The 19103-nt window shown below is 50.8% G+C and overlaps 1 protein-coding gene and 1 long non-coding RNA gene across 2 annotated transcripts; one reads left to right on the top strand and one right to left on the bottom strand.

Moving 5' to 3' along the window:
* LOC125363582 lies at nt 1-14188 on the bottom strand. Its single transcript, XR_007213247.1, has 3 exons — nt 12684-14188; nt 12540-12554; nt 1-13 (listed from the first exon to the last, which is right to left on the bottom strand). It is a non-coding gene; the product is annotated as an uncharacterized LOC125363582 (long non-coding RNA).
* Nucleotides 10052-18678, top strand: Ppp1r1a (protein phosphatase 1 regulatory inhibitor subunit 1A). Its single transcript, XM_048362864.1, has 7 exons — nt 10052-10350; nt 14185-14245; nt 15299-15336; nt 15709-15772; nt 16542-16694; nt 17840-17934; nt 18549-18678. The coding sequence occupies exons 1-7, from the start codon at nt 10267-10269 to the stop codon at nt 18552-18554; spliced, it is 501 nt and encodes a 166-aa protein (XP_048218821.1). The 5' UTR covers nt 10052-10266; the 3' UTR covers nt 18555-18678.
* The last annotated feature ends 425 nt before the right edge of the window (nt 18679-19103 follow it).

Raw genomic sequence — 19103 nt, forward strand, 5'->3', positions numbered from 1 at the left:
TCAATCCACCTCCCTTTTATTCTCACATTCTTCTTCTTCAAAGTCCTATTCAGCCTCTAATAAAAGAAAAGGGAAAGGAAAAAGAAAAGAAAATCTAACGCCAATGTACCCTGTTCTGCAAAGCTTTCCCTAGTCTCTTGCTCAATGCTCCCAAAGCCCTTATTCCTGCCCTCCCAACAGCAGTAGGTCACTGTCTAACAGTTCCTATTGTCTGTTTTCAGGTCTCCCTCCCTGGCTGGACTTCTCCAGAGCAGAATGCCAGCTGCAACCTCTGCAGCCATTACAATCTGGTAGTTTCATAAATGGCTATGGTTGTCCGAGACAGATTGATTCACTTTTGATACCTCAAATGGAAAACCAGGAGTTGCAATGCAGAAAACCCAGAAGCAGGACAAGCAGCAGCCAGCAGCTGAGCCCCCAGGAGGCCTCTGGAAGACTGGATAAAATAATGTCACTCCAGTAAGTCCCAAGAAAGGGGGGTGGGGGGTGGGGGGTGGACACAGGACGTGTGCCCTCTAGTGGCCATTTTGCCTCTGGGCTGTTTCTTTTGTATCCTCTTCCCTGTGGGAGAGGAGTAGCTGGTGTAGCTTGGGAACCTTACACAAGTGGAACTACCTCGATTGCTTTTGTGAAGGAGTATTCAAATTGTGATTTCAGCGAGGCCCTGCGTTTGCCAGACTTTGCATCACTGTGACAAAACATTCAACAGAAACAAGAGGAGAAGGACTTCTTCTGGCTCACAGTTTCAGAAGTTTCATCCAAAAGTCCCTGGCTCCATTGATTCTGGATCTACAGTGAGGCAGAACATCATGGCTGCGACAGCAGGTGGCAGAGGCTACTCACCTCATGGTGAACAGGAAGTGGGGCAGAGAAGCAGCAGGAAAGGGCCAGGGCAAATATAGCCCCCAAGGACACAGCCCCAGTGACCTCTTTCCTCCAACAAGGCCCACCTTCTAAAATTTTGCCATCTCCCAGGAGTCTGGCTCTTCAAAGTCTGAATCCATCCATGGATGAAACCATCCATTCGGCCAGAGCTCTCATGAGCTAATGGCTTCACAGACACAGGCAAAGGTGAGCTGTACTAAGCTCAGTCCAACCAATTGACCACTGAAATTAACCATGGCAAGCACCAAGATGCAACAGGCAAAATTTCAAAGTGAGGAATCCAAACATCATATACAGATTTCATACCATTTTTTCTTTTTTTTTTTGCACTTCAAATGTGATATAATGTATTGTTTTTTATTATTATTAATTTTATTGTCAAATTGAGGTACAGAGAGGTTACAGTTTCATATGTTAGGCATTGGATACATTTCTTGTACTGTTTGTTATCTCCTCCCTCATTCCCCCCTTTCCCTTCCCCCTTTTCCTTTCCAGATCTGGCTATGTGACCCAGGCTAGCCTTCAACTTTCCATCCTCCTACCTGAGCCTGAGTGCTAAGAGTACAGATGTATACCACCATGCCCAGACTTCATATGATGAAGTTCAAACAGGATTTTTTTAACTAACTAGTTTCTTACCACCTCAGCTAGATTATGGATAGCAAAAGGGGCCCATAGTCTGGAGGGAAAGGGCATTTCATAAGGAAGAACTTGATGGATGAAGTTGTGCTTGCAGGCTACCCCAGGAGCTGAGTATATAGTTCACAGGTAGGGAGAAGAGTCAGAATGTTCTAGAGTCTGGGTACTAACAGTAATTTAGGACATCATGTGCTCATTCACACCTGTAACTCTAGCTACTCAGGAGACTGAGATCTGAAAGATGGAAAGTTAAAGGTAAGCCCAGCAGAAAAGTCCTTCATGCTCCATCTCCAAAATCATCAAAAAGCAAAGCTGGAATCATGGCTCAGGTGGTAGAGTACCAGTCTAGCAAGCACACAGAATGAGTATAGGACCCTGAGTTCAAACCCCTATATTGACCACACACACACACAAAAAAAAAGTTTGAGAGAGACAGGACTAAAAAACTGCCACCCAGGTAGCCTGGAAGGGCTTGTGTGAGATCCCCTGGGCTTCCACAGTTTGCCTGACAAAAGAAGAATGGGCTCTGGGACCCTAGGAGAGGAAGGCAGGTTCACCCCCATAGGTCATTCTTAGGTCCCATTCAATAGAGACTCAAAGGAAGAAAGGACTTGGGCAGGTGAGGAAGGTCTCAAGCTCCTGGAACAAGAAAGCACAAGAGAATGGGGATGATGGGGCCTCTGAGAGCCAGGGAAAGACCATGAGAGAAAAACAACTAGAGAGTCTGGGGGATGGAACCACAGAAGGAGGAAGAGAAAGCCTTGTGCCAACTGGAAGACTGACAGCTATTCTGCTTATCTGCTTTGCACCCTCCACCACCACCCCATACCCACACACCCCCACACATGCTCTGAGGCACACCTGTAAGAGCAGGAGGGCAGGGACAGCAAGATGAACAAATGCCCATCTCTCTCCACTTTACCTCAGCTCAACAGCCTGGGAAGCAGCCTTGTCTGGTTTCAGCATCGTCTATTGGTCTTTCATTCTCATTTCTGAATAGAGACTGTACCTTACCTGTGAGTAGGAAGAAGAGGAGGCTTTACTGGATTTTCACTAAAGAGAACAGAAAAAAACAATTTACCCCTATCTACTCCTCAATAAATATAGAAATAAAAAGGAACTGGTGGCTCACACATGTAACCCTAACTACTCAGGAGGCTGAGATCTGAAGATGAAGATTAGAAGCCAGCCTGGGCAGAAAAGTACCTGAGATCCTTATCTCCAATTAACCAGCAAAAAGCCAGAAGTGGATCTGTGGCTCAAGTGGCAAAGCACCGGCCTTAAGTGGAAAAAGCCAAGTGAGAATATGAAGCCCTTCAATATAGCCCAGCGCCCCAAAAGTATATGTGCATTCAGAACCTCCATGTGTAGAAACAGACAGGATCTCAAAATTAAATTGCCCTGGGTTTGGGGTAGGCCTAAACCCAATGACTAGTGCTCCTATCAGAGGAGAGGACACAGGAGACATAGGGAAAGATACTCAAGTTCTGCTGCCACAATTCAAGGGACCACAGGGGACAGTGGATGCTGAAAGTAACTAGATAGATAGATAATGTATTCTTGCCAGGAACTAGAGGCTATTCAGGAGACTGAGATCTGAGGATCACAGTTCAAAGCCAGCCGGGACAAGAAAGTCCCTGAGACATTTATCTCCAATTACCCACTGGTGATTAAACCAGAAGTAGCACTGTGGCTCAAAGTGGTAGAGCCCTAGCTTTGAACAAAAAAGCTAAGGGAAAACACCAAGGCCCCATGTTCAACTGACAAAAGTATACATACACGCACACGTATATGTGTGTATGTATGTGTGTGTATATATATATACATATATATGTGTATATATATATATATATATATATTTGTATTTCTTCCCAAGGACCCACGGCCCTGTTAACACTCTAATTCCGAGACCTCTGGCCTCCAGCACTGGGAAAGAACAAACACCTGTTCTTTCAAGCCACTCAGATAGAGATGCTTTGCCCTAGGAAGCCATGCAGCCCAGTCCCTGCCAGCTCAGCAGCACAAATGGCTCCCTTCTGACCTAGGCTGGGGCCTAGGCCTGGTGCTCTCCAATCAGTCTGTAACTTTCATTTGACCCCCTCTGCCTCTAGCCACTGTCCCCTGCTGAGCAGCCCCAGGAGAAAACCTGGCATCTGTTCCTCACACCACCTGTAACAACATGTCCAGGGCCCAGGGGGCCTTCTCGTCCTGATCCTGGTAACCTACCCTCATCCTGTCCTGTGGCTCAGGAATTTTCCATCCTCCAACCCCTAGTCAAAGTCATTAGATTTAATCATTAACAGGGAGGGTGTTAATTAGTAGGGCAGAGTGATTGCCCCTGCAGATGAGAACTCAACTGGACATCAAGAACAGCTGATCTGACTAGGGTAGAGGAGGATTAGGGCCAGGACCTAGACAAAAAGAGACAGGGAAGTCCTCCTGTGTCCTCCCTCCCAAACTCAGAAAGCATCGAAAGTCCTCTTCTTCAGATGTTATTCGGGGGTGCGGGGGGGTGAGGGGGTTTGCTGGTGTTTGAACTCAGGCCCCAAGCACTGTCCCTTCGCTTTTTCACTCAAGGCTAGCACTCTACCACTGGAGCCACAGCTCCACGTCCAGTTGTTTGGTAGTTCATTGAAGATAAGAGCCTCACAGACTTTCCTGACCAGGTTTGGTTTCAAACCACAATCCTCAGCTCTCAGCCTCATGAGTAGCTAGGATTATAGGGGTGAAGCACCAGTGCCCAGCTCAGACCTGCTTCTGCAAAAGACAAAGGAGAAAATATCTCACGGGTGCTAGGTAATCTGGGACATTGGCTTCTCCAGCTCTTGTTGTAAAGTCCAGTTTTTGTTTGTTTTTGTGCTAGTCCTGGCAATGGAACTCAGGGCCTAGACACTGTTCCTGAGCTTCTTTTGCTCAAGGCTCTGCCACTTGAGCCACATCTCCACTGCTGGCTTTTTTGGTAGTTTAGTAGAGATAAGAGTTTCACAAACTTTCCTTCCTGAGCTGGCTTTGGACCATGATCCTCAGACCTCAGCCTTCTGAGCAGCTAGGGTTACAGGCATGAACCACCAGCACCTGGCTAGGAAGTTCATTTTAAGGCTGAGGAAATTGAGGTTCAACGTTGTGAAGCAACTTGTCCACAGTCATGGATCTCCTAAGTGTCAGAAATGGGACTTGAACCTGTGGAGACAGTCTGAGCTACTTCCTTCCCCTGTTTCATTGTCCCTTGTGCTCAGGTATCCTGTCCTTCTACTTCTGTAATTGTCAAGATTGATAGGCACTTGGCTACCCATCATGCCCCTGGATTCTGCTAGACTGAATGCTGTCAGTAGACAGAAATTGGGTCTGTGTGGAAGTCCATTATAACCTCTGCACTTAGCATAGGGCCTGGCATGTAGGAACACTCAATACATATTATCTAAAGAAAAAAACGCGAACTGTGCACTGGTGGCTCACACCTGTAAACCTAGCTACTCAGGAGGGTAAAGTTTGAGGATCACAGTTTGAAGCCAGCCTGGGCAGGAAAGTCCACAAGACTCTTTTTTCTTTTAATTTATTCATTTCTTTATTGTCAAAGTGATGTACAGAGGGAATACAGTTTCATATGTAAGGCAGTACGTACATTTCTTATCCAACTTGTTACCTCCTCCCTTCCACAAGACTCTTATTTCCAATTAACTAAAAGCTGAAAATGGAGCTGTGGCTCAAGTGGTAGAGTGATAGCCTTGAGCACAAAAGCTCAGGCACAGCTCCTAGGCACTGAGTTCAAGCCCAGGACCAGCCCGGGGGTGGGGGGGAGGTAATGTAGAAAGTTAACCTGTGAGCAGGTGAGGGGTGGGAGGCTAGCAGGCTACCTAGGGCTTGGCCTTCTAGACTGCAGATGATCATAGAGACTAGAAGTTTGAGGATGTCATCTGGCCCGTGCCCTGCTTCAGTCCAGCCTTTGCCCTGCGTAGCCAAAGCTGGCTTCTCAGGAAACGCACTGGCATGGCTGAGTCCTAGGAAGCTCCTTTCCCTTTCTAACACAAGGATCCACAAGGATTGCTGCTTGCTAAGTCTCTTCTATCCCTGCCAGTGGTGAAGAGGTGCAGCTCTTTGGAAATGAGAATCCCTTCTGCTCGAATCAGCAGCTCTGGCCCCATTCCCGAGAGTGCCAGCTGCGGCGAGTGAGCACAGGAGCCTGGCAGAATTGCAGCATGGGCTTTTTCACAGGCAAACAAGGTCCTGCACCATTCAGGGAGGCCCGGCTTTCCAAGGCATTCCAGGACGCCAGTCATCTAGGCCAGTGGTACTTCTGGGACCCACAAGACACTCTGGAAACTTCTCTTAGAGAAAGGGCTTTTAGCTAGGCTTTGAGGTTGTGTGGGACACATAGCATCATGGAGGGACATCTTCCTTCAGAGAAGGGCCTACTCCCCCTCCCCCATCCTCCCTCCTTTGTCACAAGACTTAGGCCCTAAGGATTCAATCATTTTCAAGAAAGCAAAGCTACCTCTGAAAAACAAAGACTCCCTCCTCAGTGAAGGTTTCCAGAGCATATGCCACAGGCCCTGTGATCTGTCATTCCTAAAACATTTCAAGGAATGCTGGAGGAACAGCAGCACAGTGAATGAGCATATGGCAATCTGGGGGACCACTTGGATGGGGTTAGTGCTCCTTTGGGTTAAAAGCAGCTTTCAGTTAGGCGCTGGTGACTCATGTCTGGGAGACTCTTATCTCCCATAAACCACCAAAAAGCCACAAGTGAAGCTGTGACTTAAGTGATGGAGTGCCAGCTTTAAACAACAACAACAGAATGCTAAGGGACAGTACTCAGACCCCTGAGTGGCACACACACATACACACACACACACACACACACACACACATACACACACACACAGAGGCAGCTTTAGCCTTACTACCTTACCACAACGTGTGCAAATGTTTGCATGCACCATGTATTCAACACACAGGACATGGCCGCTACACACTTGCCAGGCCAGAAGAAAAACAAAAGTAAAGTCTCTGCCTGCAGGTTCTAACCCCAGCTCTGAGACTCCCCAGCTATGCACATGAAAATACGAGAACAGGAAGACTCTTGCAGAAGAAGAAAATAAGTCCCCATTGTGGGGTCACCCAGGGTGTTGTTAGCAGAGGGAGACACTAAACCCAACCTCCCACCTCCCAGCTCCAGGACCCACTACCATGTCACCACTCCACACCACCCAGCCCTCAAAAGATAAGACAGCAACTACCTCCCACCCTCCCCCCTGGTGTCTTGTGAGGTTGAGTGAATTAATGCATCAGGACATTAGTGGAAGTGGGAAGGAGAAATGAGTTGAGTAAAAGCAGAGTGCTCAGGTCAGCAAAGAGCAGCTGCACTGAACCCTAAGTCAGGCGGGGGGGGGGGGGGGAAGCCATTAAGTGACAGCATCACCAAGTCACATGACTGTTACCTTAAATATTCATGGACCAGGAGTCTGCACCCAGGCTGGACTGCAGTGGGTGGGCCCAAGCCTACTCACGCTGATCAATGCATAAGGACTAGGGTTGGAACCCTAGGCTCTGATTCTCACTCAGCTAGGATGGCTCCTGGAGCAGGTGCAGGCTTCTGCAACTCCCTGGCCCTGGGTGAGCCACCCACGCCTGCTTACATACACCCACACGCCCAGCAGGCACTGGCAGTTACTCACTCAACTCTGGGCACAAATAAAGGGCAAAGCAACACACATATACACACCTTCACAAACAGCTAGCGCCAACTCACCCCGTACCAGAGCCCGCACTCATCCACACGCCACCTCCCTGCTACCCACAAATGCTTCCAGCACCTGTCTCTCCTGTCTCCTCCTCCCCCTCCTCCTGGGAGCTCTCTCCTCCCCCCTCTCTTCCTTCCCTCTTCCTGTTCTCTTCTCCTCTGCCCCTACCCCAGCATTTTACTCCTAGGATCCCTCAGACATTGCCCAAGAAGCTGAGCTAGCACTCTCATGCGGGCGCTCGTATGCGCTCTCTCTCTCTGTTTCTCTCTCTCTCTCTCTCTCTCTCTGCCTTGCTCCTAATTTGTAGCTTTCAAAAATAAAGTCGGGGGGGAGGATGGGGCAGTCTTGGAATCTGGAACTTACACAAGTGAGACTTACAGAGGAATCCTCATGATTAGACCAAGTTGGAGGAAAAAGAAGGCACATGAGAAAAAAAAAATCTAAGCACTTCAACAGCCAAGAGCTGGTAGCTCACACCTATAATCCTAACTACTCAGTAAGAGCTGAGGATCATGATTCAAAGCCACCTAAGGCAAGAAAGCCCATGAGACTCTTATCTCTAACCACCAAAAAACCCAACATGAAGCTCTGGCTCAAGTGGTAGCGTGAGAAGTAAGAAGTGGTCTTCATTGAGAAGGCCAAGTGAAAGCATGAAGGCCATGAGTTCAAGGCCCCCATACACACACACACACACACACACACACACACACACACTCACCACATATTTGGGCACTCTGGATGACCCACTGGGACAGAGATTCTTTTCATGAGAGCCTGGAGAAGTGACTCCTAACTCTTCCAGTCCTGCCAGAGGACAAGAAGCAGTCATAGCAGCTCTTGATGAAGCCTGTCAAGCATCTTAACATGCCTGAGATTAATGCTCAATCTTAATCTTAAGAGCCAAGGACTTCACCCATTTCACAGAGTAATCTAAGGCTCAGTGAGCAAGACCTAGTCCCCAGAGAGAAGGATGGAAAAGATGGCTTCAAGTCCCACCATCCTGAGAGAAGGGAAAGAGAAACTGTCCTCTTCAGATCCCATTTCTCTGAGTGTGTATGTGTAAGAGGAAGGTGAGTGAGGAGAAGCAATGGGCACTAAAAGACCAGGCACTCCATCTTCCCAGCTTCAAGGCCTTCACAACCTCCCACTGCTCCTTCTGGTGGTGGGGGCACACAGACATTGGTGTCCACTAGGGATGAGGAAGGCTTGGAAGCCCAATCTACTTACTGTTTAAGGACCAGCCCAGCTACTCAGAGAGCAGAGGCCCTACAAGGGCAGTCTGGGTGTAAGGAGGCATTCTTGGAGTCCAATACAACATCACCCAGGGGCCAATAAACATGCAAATTGAGGTCTAGCAGCCAGAGCCTCCCATGCCCACTAAATCTGTATAATCCCAGCCTCCTCCCCGAGAAAACTGAGCTGGGCCTCCTAAGTAAAAAGATCCGGCTAGGGGAGGAGGACCTGGGAGGCTATTTTGGGAGGCAGGTGGGGAAGGGGCCAGACAAATATGGGCCAAGAGGATAGGAAACTGAAAGTTGAAGCTGACCCCTTGGAGGGGAGGGTGGGTGACCATCAGGTCCCCAGAGAACAAGGCAGAAATCTGCAAGGAACTTGTCAGTTGCTTGGCTTAGGGTGTAAAAAGAAACAGATCTCCTGACTGGGCCCCAGTCCCTCCCCCAGCACTCCTTCCTCCTTCTTTGGCTCTGCTCCCCCCTCCTCCTCCTTCCCCCACCCCAAAGAGGTATGCAAGCTCAGTGCACAGCACCTCCACTCCCTCTGTCCAATGATCCCCAGTCCCTAGCACAGGGCGAACCACAGCCTAGGAATACCCTATGGCCCTCACTGGCTAGTATTGCTTGCCATCTTGATCCCACACCAAACCATTAAGTTCTTCATATAGTTTAACTTCTAGACCTTCAGGAACAAGCAGATGATTTTCATTATTCTGCCAGTAGTGAAACTGGACACGCAGCCCCATGGCAAGCACTTTCCACCACCACCCAAGGGGCTTCCTTTTACCAACCAGCCCCAGTTGCCCCTTGCCAGCCTTTCACCTATTTTACAGCCCCATAATTTAGCAAGCAGAAAGTGAAATCTAATTTCACAAGCATTCTTTGGCTCTCCTTCCCCATTGCTTCTTCTGCCCAGCCCCAGATGGTCCCCAAGCCCTTCACACACTCCCACTGACACTTGAAGACAGGATTCCCCCCCCCCAAAAAAAAAAAACTGGAGACCCTCTGAGTCCTTCCGCTCATTCTCCCTGCCCCTATGGGTGTCCAGACTGCAAATCCTCTCCAAGTTTCCACCTCCATTCTAGTGTTTTCCTCTCAAGGGAGTCCCTCTCCAAGTCTAACCTTAATCTCTTTCCTGCAGCATGCCTAAATTATTCCCTTTCTTCCATCGTTTCTCTGGGTGACAATCACCTTTAGATCATAAATGGAAAATCTCGAGTTTGCCACCTCCTCTCCGCGGCATCCCTCCACTTTCCCAACCCCCCTCCCACCCCACCCCCCCAGAAGCTAACCGAGCTGAGGGAACTTCTTGATAACGTTCCCCATATCCACTCCCCTGCCCACACCTCCGAGGATACCTGGGTACCCCACCCTGGCAGTCCATTAAGACAAACCCAGGCGCGGGCGCGGTCTGGCTGGCTGGCCTCTAGGGGTGGTGGGCCCTCCCCCCTCCCTCTCCCGAGCAGCTGGCACAGCCACGAAGGGGTTAAGTTTCTAGGCTGGGGAGGAGGGAAGCGTGGAGAAGGGGACCGGGAGGGGCGGGTGCAGAGCCAATCGGTGGCCGCAGAGTCCCCGGAGTCCGGGAGCCGGGAGCGCTGTGCCGGGAGCCTCGCGCAGAGCGCAGCGCGCCGGGCTGGGGCCGGGGCCGGAGCGCAGCAAGAGGGAGCGCGCCCGCCCCAGCCCCGAGTCCCCGCCGCGCCGCGCCGCGCCCTCCCTGAGCCCCCGCCGCCGCCACCGCAGCGCCGGCCCTGCGCCCGCCGCCGCCAGCCATGGAGCCCGACAACAGCCCCCGCAAGATCCAGTTCACCGTCCCGCTGCTGGAGCCGCACCTTGACCCCGAGGCGGCGGAGCAGGTGCGGAGCAGGGCGGGGCGCAGGGCCGGTGGACCCGGGACGCTGGGCAGATGGCACACCCGGAATCCCTTGCGTGGTCCTGCTCGTTCTCCCTCACCAGCACCACCCTCCCACCCCTTTTTTGTTGTGGAGGGCGAACGCTCTCCGTTCCGGCGAGGAGAGGGGGTCCTTCGTCCCCTCCCCCACCACCGGAGCCACATCCCCCTCCCCCATCGGCGCTTCGAGGATGGACCAGCGTGTCGCCTGGACGGGTGTCCCCCGAGAGTCGCGCTGTCCCCCTCCCCAGCCCTGGGGGAGGGGGCCTGCCTGAGGACACGACCCCTCCCCTTGAGCAATTCCGCACCCTCCACCCAGCCTGCCCCTTCCCCCCCCCCCACCCCCGACAGTTTCTGAGCTGGGTGGCAGCGCGAAGGGGAGGGCAGGGCAGGCAGGGCGGGGGTCGGCAATGGAGGAAGCCTGGTACTGTGAGTGTCAGGAGAAGAGCTATGGCTCTACCGCCCCCCTCCTCACTAGAGAAAGGACTGAGGACAGCGGAGAGGGCTGGGGGCTCCGGGGAGAGGGGTGGTGGGATCTGCCCACGAAGGCTCCCCGCCTCAAGTCTGAACACGTGGGTCCTGATGTTCAACTACTGCCCTTTAGAGCGAACTGGGGGTAAGATAAGGGGGTGGCCCTGGGGGGGTGGGAAGGGCGGGAGCTGGGTGCTGTGTAGAGGCTGGGGACCACGGGAAGCCATCTGCGAGGCCAGGTGAGGGCCCTGGCTCCAGAGGTGGGAGGCCGGGGCCCTGACCCAGCCTCCTGGCCTGGTCTATTTTTAGCTCTGAGCAGCCTGGCAGAGGCAGCGTGTGAGGGAGTGCGCGCAGTGTGTGTCTCCGTGAGAGTGAGCGTGTGCGGGTGTGGAGAAGGTTACAATCGACCGCCTGTTTGCCAAACATTTGACTATTGCCCCCTCCCTTTTTTTTCATTCTTTACCTAGACCTCCCCACTCCTGAGGGGTAGCTAGTTCCCACAAGGCCAGCACTCAAGAGCACCCAGGCAGTTGCCAGGTTCTGCCCCTAACTCCCCACCTAAGAAACTTTGTGACCTCTTAGGATGGGCAAGAGATTGTGGCGTTTTTGTTGTTGCTTTGGTAGAACAAGGTCTGAATGAGCACACAAAGGGAGGGTTGGGTCTCTCTGATGGTAGTAGCTTCCCAAAGTCAGGTAGGGATGGCCTGCCCTGTGCCTCCCGCCTGGGGACAGTCTCCTCTCCACATCTCTTAAGCATGGCTTTCAGAGGAGACTATGCTGAGACCACACAGACCCAAGGGTGAGGAAGATGGGCAGTGCTTCAGTGGGTGAGGGGAAAGGCTGTTCTGCCTGGTAACAGAACTAAGATACCGCTAGGAGGACTGGCTAGGATGACTTCTAACCCACGGTGGGAGGAGGATGACTCAAAATAGTGAGGGCTAAGAGGACTGGGAGGAGTCCAAGGAGGACTGCCTCCCACTGGCACAAACAGAGCCCACACCTGCTTCTGTTTGGTATCTAAGCAGGCAGGTGTGTTAGGCATGTGTTGGGAGAAGGAGGGGGGCAGGCACCAGGGCCAAGAGATGTGAGAGCCAGGGGTGGGGAAAGAGCTGGGACATAAGCCTGCTATCCTCTCATCTTCAGAAGTATCTGTCTCCTTGGTCTGAAAGTTTACCTGCAAGTCTGACCTCAGCCCCTCCTGCTGTGTCCTCTAGTGTGTAGGCAAAAGGTTCCAGGCTTGGCAGAAGCTCTGAGTTACAGAACAGAGTGGCAGGGGGTGGAGGGGCTGCCCACAAACTACCAAAGCTTTGGCATGACTGGTTTGAAAACAAATCAGAAGTGAAGTTACTATGTGTCCTTGAGAGCTAGGTTTGGGGTAGATACAAGAAAAGAGCACAGGAAGGAAAGTACCTCTGCTAGAGGGTACCACAATTTCTGGGAACTCTGAGCACTACAAAACCCAGTCCAGGCCTGGGTACTGGTGAATCAAGCCTGTAATCCTAGTGACTGAGGAAGCTGAGATCTGAGGATAACTACCAGAAGTGGAGCTGTAGCTAAAGTAGTAGAGCATTCGCTTTGGGCAAAAGAGCTCAAGGACAGTGCCCAAGCCCTGAGTTCAAGCCCCAGGACCAGCACCTATGTACATGTACATGTACACACATACACACACACACACACACACACACACACACACACACACTAAAACCAATCCAGGGCCAGGAAATAAGTTAAGGACATATCTTATAGCCCAAATGTCATTTTTTGTCACACATGAAGTCTCCCTGGGCTACCAGTTCCCATGTGCTCTCAATCCACCAACCCCCTCACCCCACCTTCTCACTCACATTCTCCCTCCACTCTTCTTACCCGCACCACTTCCTCACTAAGGCCAGAAGGAAGCTGGGGAGACCTCCCCTAGTAAAGGGATGCCCCCACATACATGAAACACACGTAACAGACACTCTGTCCTCCACCCATTTGTACCAGGAATAGCCACAGACAACTCACAGTTAATGTTTAGACAGTGCATGCGTGTGTACACACACTGCAGGGACCTTGAAATGTCACTAGAAACAGATGCTACTGGATTCTCCAGGAATGATGGTGCCCTACCCCCATTCTGAGCATACTATTTTTTTTTTCCGTTGCGGAGAGTCCCCCTGGCTAGCTTTAATAGCCCCTCTTACTACACTCACTTTAAAGAGAAGGGCAAGGTCTCAGCACCTCCAGCCTCCACTGCCAGAAATGATAGTAAATCCTCACACCAAGATGAGGATTTCATTATTCAGCATCTCCTCTCTCTACTGTGAACAATTTTAGTCCCTTCCCTGGCCCCAGTCATCTTTCTTGCCCACTGCTGCCTGGAGGCAACAGGGGCTCCAACCCCCCATCATCTCACTCTTCCAAACCTTTAAAGTGTCCCCAGAAAAGGAAAACCTACATGTGCCAGAAGCCTCTGCTTTGACTTCAATACAACTTTATCAGCAGCAAGGCAAAAGAGGAGGGCTCAGAATCCTAGCAGCCAATCAGCTTATATGTTAATATCTTATAATAGGACCAGAACTCAGGAAAATATTTTGTTGGTGGTGGTTTGAAATAGGATCTCTCTTTATAGCCCAGGCTGGCCTTGAACTTTTACTTTGTAACCTTAACCAGCCTCTAACTTAGGAAAGCCCCTACCTCCATTTCTACCCCACTCCCAAGTGCTGGGATTATGGACATGTCCCACCATGCTGGCCCCTGAATAAGATTTTTCAGCTAGTCTTTAGGCCCTACCTTGGGCCATTCCTCATATTTACCATGAGATGTCCCAGTCATGTCCCCAGATCCCTTCCCTCTCTAAGTCACCCTCCCAGCCTAGGTGGGCTTGAGGAAGGCTCCCTGCAGACACTGGCCCATGAAAAGTTATCACCTATGATAGGAGGAGGGCTGGGAGGCTGAGGGAAAGCCCTATGCCCTCTCAGGTTATTTTCTGACCATTGATCCAGGGTGGACGGAAGGACCGCAGGCCAGAGATCAATGCCTTAGAGCAAACAGAGCTGCTAAGATGGAAAGCTGGACAGAACCAGGGAGATAGAACAGGGGGATGGGGCAACACAGGGAGCTGAGGTGGTCTTTTGGAGGGTAGCTTTCCCCGGGGTCCTTACTACTTCTCAGGGTGAGCTCGTCCTGCCCACTGAACCCCAGCCTAGGAGGGGGGGATGCACACAAGAATGCTCACTCTAGCCTCTTGGGCCCAGTGTAACCTGGGCTTATTTATGTATTTGGAGGTATGTTATTGATGTTGAGTGAAGTTCTGTGTGTATTTGATTTCTTCCTCCTCTCCCAGATTCGGAGGCGCCGCCCCACCCCTGCCACTCTTGTGCTGACCAGTGACCAGTCATCCCCAGGTAACCCAAGGGATGGATTACAGGAGGAAAGTGGAGTGGCAGGGACAGGGGTGGGGGAGACAGGGGGTGGAATTGGCCAGGTAGAGGGCTCAGGCTTCTCCACTCAAAGGCAAAGAGGGAGTGGCTAAATCATCCAGATTTCTTTAGCTTTTAGGAAGATGGAGCAGTGCTAGAAAGTCGTGGGGGCCACCTGGTTCTTGAGCCCCCTAGGAATTGGGATGGTCAACAGAGTGCTGGTTGCTGTGGCAACAGCCTTCCAGGTTTCTCCAGCAACTGAGACACAGGCTGCCCCCTCCCCCAGAGGCTGTGACAGCTGGGAGGGGGAGGGACCGCCTCCATTAGCTATCTTCAGGGCCCCCAGAGGGAAAAGGGAAGGTTAGAAACCGCTCAGGGTGCAGCTGAGGATTCTGGCCACCAGTCTCCCCACCAAGGTCTGAAGAGAGAACAAGGTCTCTGAGATTCTGTTGTGTCCAGGAAGCTTGACTGGAGTGGAGGAGAAGTCAGCAGGCTGATGAGCTGGGCCGGCATCTGGGCCGGCATCTGGGCCGGCATCCCAGGTGCCCTGGCTCTCCAGCTCTCCTTCAGCTACCATAAGTGAGATACCTTCCTGGATGCTGCACAGAATAAATGTACTGTTCTCCATCTATGTAGAATATTCTGGCCTAGTGTACAGGACTCAGTTCTACCCTTGGGGAATCATTGGAAGGAGAAGGATTCATGGGTATTTCACATGAAGAAAGGAAACACACACACACACAAACACACACACACACACACGCACACACACACACAAAAACAGATTGTGCCTTCAAGGACCTCAAGGTCTGAGTTAAAGATGCATGCACAGATCAAGCCCAGGGTCAAGGCCAGGTCTACGTGGAGCCAGCCAGGGACATAGGAGAGGAGCCACAGAAAACAGACTGACTTCCTAGTGACAGAACAAGAGGAAAGTGATTGATTGCAGAGTCCCCTCCCCTTAAGTACTTAGCACTTTGGGGATCCCCCACACACACACTGGATTTCCTGTCCTCATCATCTTCTTTCCCTATTCAGAGATCGATGAAGATCGGCTCCCCAACCCACTTCTCAAGGTGAGCTGGCTCCTCCCACTCAGCCCAACCTCCAAAACCCACAGGCAAATTTGGAGACTATTCCTCAAGACTGCCCCTTCTAGATCTGGGGGTGTGGCTCAGTCTAGCAGGATGGAAGACAAAAATTCTGCACCTGACTTGTAGAACCTTTTGACTTGCTCTTCCTTGCACTCCCCCCCTCCCCAAAATGGTACCTGGCTGGACCTATACATAGGTCTCCAACACACACATTCTCCCTGCTCACCAAGACAGGGATAACTGGGAAGAAGGAAATTCCTTCCACATTCTGAAATCTCCAATCTAAAAGCATGACAAGGCAGAAGAGGGGAGTGGGAGGAACTGGTACCCATCTGTGCCCTATGTCCTTCACAGTCCACTTTGGCAATGTCTCCACGGCAACGGAAGAAGATGACAAGGACCACACCTACAATGAAAGGTTTGGCAGACCCTTCCCAGCCCTTGTTCCCTCCGCGCCTGAAGCTAGGGAGAAGACCCTGCTGACTCATGGGATGGAGCCCATGGAACCGTTGCTAGGTGAAGTGGGACCGAAACTCCAACTCTGCCTCTGAATGGAGAAACTGCTTAACCTACACCAAGCCTGAACACTGCCTCACAGTGGCAGATAGATAATGTATGTGCCTGGGCCTTGGTGTTTCATCCCTGTAATCTTAGCCGATCAGGTGGCTGAGTTCAAAGCCAGCCTGGGAAGGAAAATCCATGAAGACTCTTATCCCCAATGATTAACTAGCAAAAATACTGTAAGTGGAACTGTGGCTCAAATGGTAGAGGGCCAGCTTTGAGTAAAAATGCCCAGGCCCTGAATTCAAGCCCCAGTACCAACACACACACACACACACACACATTAATGACAATGTATATGAGTTCATCAGCAGGTAACCCAGTTCACATAAGGTACTCAAATATTTCCCAAATCTAAATTGAGTCTTTTACACATATTCCAGAAAGTTAGGAGGATCTTGTTCTTAAAGACTCTTTTTCCATACTCCTCCCTTACCTTTTGTGATATAGCTTTGTTTCTTCCTTGGCCAACTAATGTCCCCTCCTTTAGATCTCAGTGCATAGGAAAGACACTTAGCAAATATGTGCTGAGCTATTAGTGGGGATGTCAGATTGGGGGTAGGGGGAGCATAGGGGAGACTCTAGGCAGTCATGTCCAAAGTTTCCTCCTCTCTCTGTGCTCCCAGAGCTCCAGACAATGGTTGAACATCACCTGGGGCAACAGAAGCAAGAAGAAGCTGAGGGAGCCGCTGGGAGCACCGAGACCCAGGAGTCCTGCCCACCTGGGATTCCAGACACAGGAGCAGTGTCAAGGCTGGGCAGCTCGGGAACAGCACAGAGTATGTACAAACCAGGAAGCGCCCTGGGCCTCCCTGAACTGCTAGGAAACAGGGAAAGAACTGGAGCCTGGCAGAGGTCTAAGAGTAGCCACGGGTATGGGTATATTTGCATATATTTGAATCTTTTGATTGTACTCACTGGGCCCTCCTCAGAAAGCTCTCTGGTGGCCTGGGGGAGGAGAGGAAGGGCATAGAGGAACAGCTCAGCCCTGGAACCAAGCCAGGGCTGGAATTCTGGCTCTGCCATGTGCCCCTTTACCAGCTGAAAGGCCTTGAGCTAAACTTAACCTTGATCTATAAAATGGTAATGTTGTAATGATGGTGCCTATTTTACTGGGCTGTGGGAATTAGAATGAGTCTGCTTCAGTTCCCTGACACATACAAAACCTATGGTAGTGGTGTGGTGTTCATCCAATGGCCACCTTCCCTTTCCCCTGGATGGCTTCCAGAATTCAGAGTGCTTCCAACTTTATGAAAGTGAAACAGAATATAATACTGTATATAATACTCCCTGCAGAGCACCCTGTAATCAAATACATGAATATTTCAACAATCCAATGAATGGTCTAAGTGGGATAAATAAGGACTAAAAATAGATTCACATCAATTCAGGTCAGCTGTAGCCACACATTGAGTTTGGACCACCATTATTTTACACTTTTTTAAGAGTCTTTCCCCCACCCCTTCAATTTCTAATTGTTGGTTAAAAATAATAATACATTTTAGGGGCTGGGGATATGGCCTAGTGGCAAGAGTGCTTGCCTCGTATACATGAGGCCCTGGGTTCGATTCCCCAGCACCACATATACAGAAAACGGCCAGAAGTGGCGCTGTGGCTCAAGTGGCAGAGCGCTAGCCTTGAGCAAAAAAGAAGCCAGGGACAGTGCTCAGGCCCTGAGTTCAAGGCCCAGGACTGACAAACAAAACAAAACAAAAAAATAATAATACATTTTAAAAACATTGAATCTCTAACAGTACTTGTGATCAGAAAAAAAAACAAACCCTGTTGATTTTGCCAGTTTGGCCCAATTCGGTCCCATTCAGGCGTTATTGGGTGGAGGCGTGCTGTGGGAAGCAGCAGCCCCTTCTCTTCAAGGCTTTCATAAATACTCCTTCCTCTCCCAACACCTTTTTCCCTTCTTTAGAGCTTGCAGAATCTACCCCCAAAGCTCAAGAGAGGTGCAGTGAGGAGGACCCTTCAACCCACATGCCACCACTGGATTCTCAAGGGTCCAATTTGGTAAGACACCCCATTCCCCAGTCCACCCCCACCCCACCCTCCACACTTCCACACCCCACTTCCAGGTGGGTCACCAGGCCTGCGGGAGAGCAGCTGTGTGGATAAGAGCAAGGAGTAAATATTTGGAACCAGGGGGTTGGGGGTAAGAGCAGACACAAAGGACCAGCTTCTGTCACTGTAAAGTCAGCCTTATGGTAAAAGGACTGGCATCTTTCTCACTGACAAAGAAAGAGGAATGGGATTAAACTATAGCAGGAAGGATTGACATTAAACTTTGAGTTGGCCCCTGGCCTGCTCACCTGGAAGAGGTAATAGAAGTAGGCCATAGGTTTGTGTGGTTTTTTTTTTTTGGGGGGGGGGGGTTTCTGATAGCCCAAGAGAGATCCTCACTTGGTAAAGGTAGAGGCAGTGAGGAGACTGAGCACTTACTTTATAATTGTCAGTCTCCTCCCCTCCACACCCTTCCCCCAATATGAGGCTGCAAGGGGGCAGAGATGGAAAGCCACACCAAAACAAGTTTCCTGAGAAGATGGATAGTTGGGCAGACCAGAGGGGACAAGGTGACCCCCCGGCCTCTGGGTCACCTGCCCTTTCTGCCCCCTTCCCCACAACAGGTCTGAGAGGAGAAGGTATCCTGGACTCCTGCAGTTTGGGGATGCATGGACACTGGATCTCTTTCTTATTCCTTCACTTTTGGGGGGGAAATCTCTTGTTTTTAAAAAGTGATAAATTTGCTGTTAGGTCCTTGGCACTTTCCTTCTTTTAAGACCTTGGGAGAATCCTTTCTCCCTCCCCTCTTGTCCTCATTCTCCACAGCCCCACTGCTAGGGAAGGGAGAGAAATCGGGAAGCTGGGCAGGAGTTCCCCCATAGCCCAGCCTTCACTTGCTGTGGAAGGAAAATGAGGATCAGGCAGTAAGAAGATCAACTTCCTGAAAGGAAAGATAGCCCCCAAAGCTCTCCTTTTTCTCACTGAGGAAAAGCGGAATCCACCTGCCCTGCCCAGCTGTGATCGTTTGTGCTGCCATCTTCTGGACAAAAGTAGGAAGTGCACCCTGGTCCTGGGCCCTGGGAAAAGATGGGGGCTGACTATTCAAGTGTCTCCTCCTCCACCTGTGAAACCATTGTCCCAGATTCCAACCCAACCGAAGGTGACTAGAGAACACAATG

Source organism: Perognathus longimembris, chromosome 1 (assembly GCF_023159225.1).
Source record: "Perognathus longimembris pacificus isolate PPM17 chromosome 1, ASM2315922v1, whole genome shotgun sequence".
Classification (NCBI taxonomy): Eukaryota; Metazoa; Chordata; class Mammalia; order Rodentia; family Heteromyidae; genus Perognathus; species Perognathus longimembris.

Coding starts and splice junctions, on each gene's coding strand:
- Ppp1r1a (XM_048362864.1), top strand. CDS start 10,267: ATGGAGCCCGACAACAGCCCCCGCAAGATCCAGTTCACCGTCCCGCTG. Junction 10,351..14,184: donor ACCCCGAGGCGGCGGAGCAG/GTGCGGAGCAGG, acceptor CTCCTCTCCCAG/ATTCGGAGGCGCCGCCCCAC. Junction 15,773..16,541: donor GACCACACCTACAATGAAAG/GTTTGGCAGACC, acceptor CTGTGCTCCCAG/AGCTCCAGACAATGGTTGAA.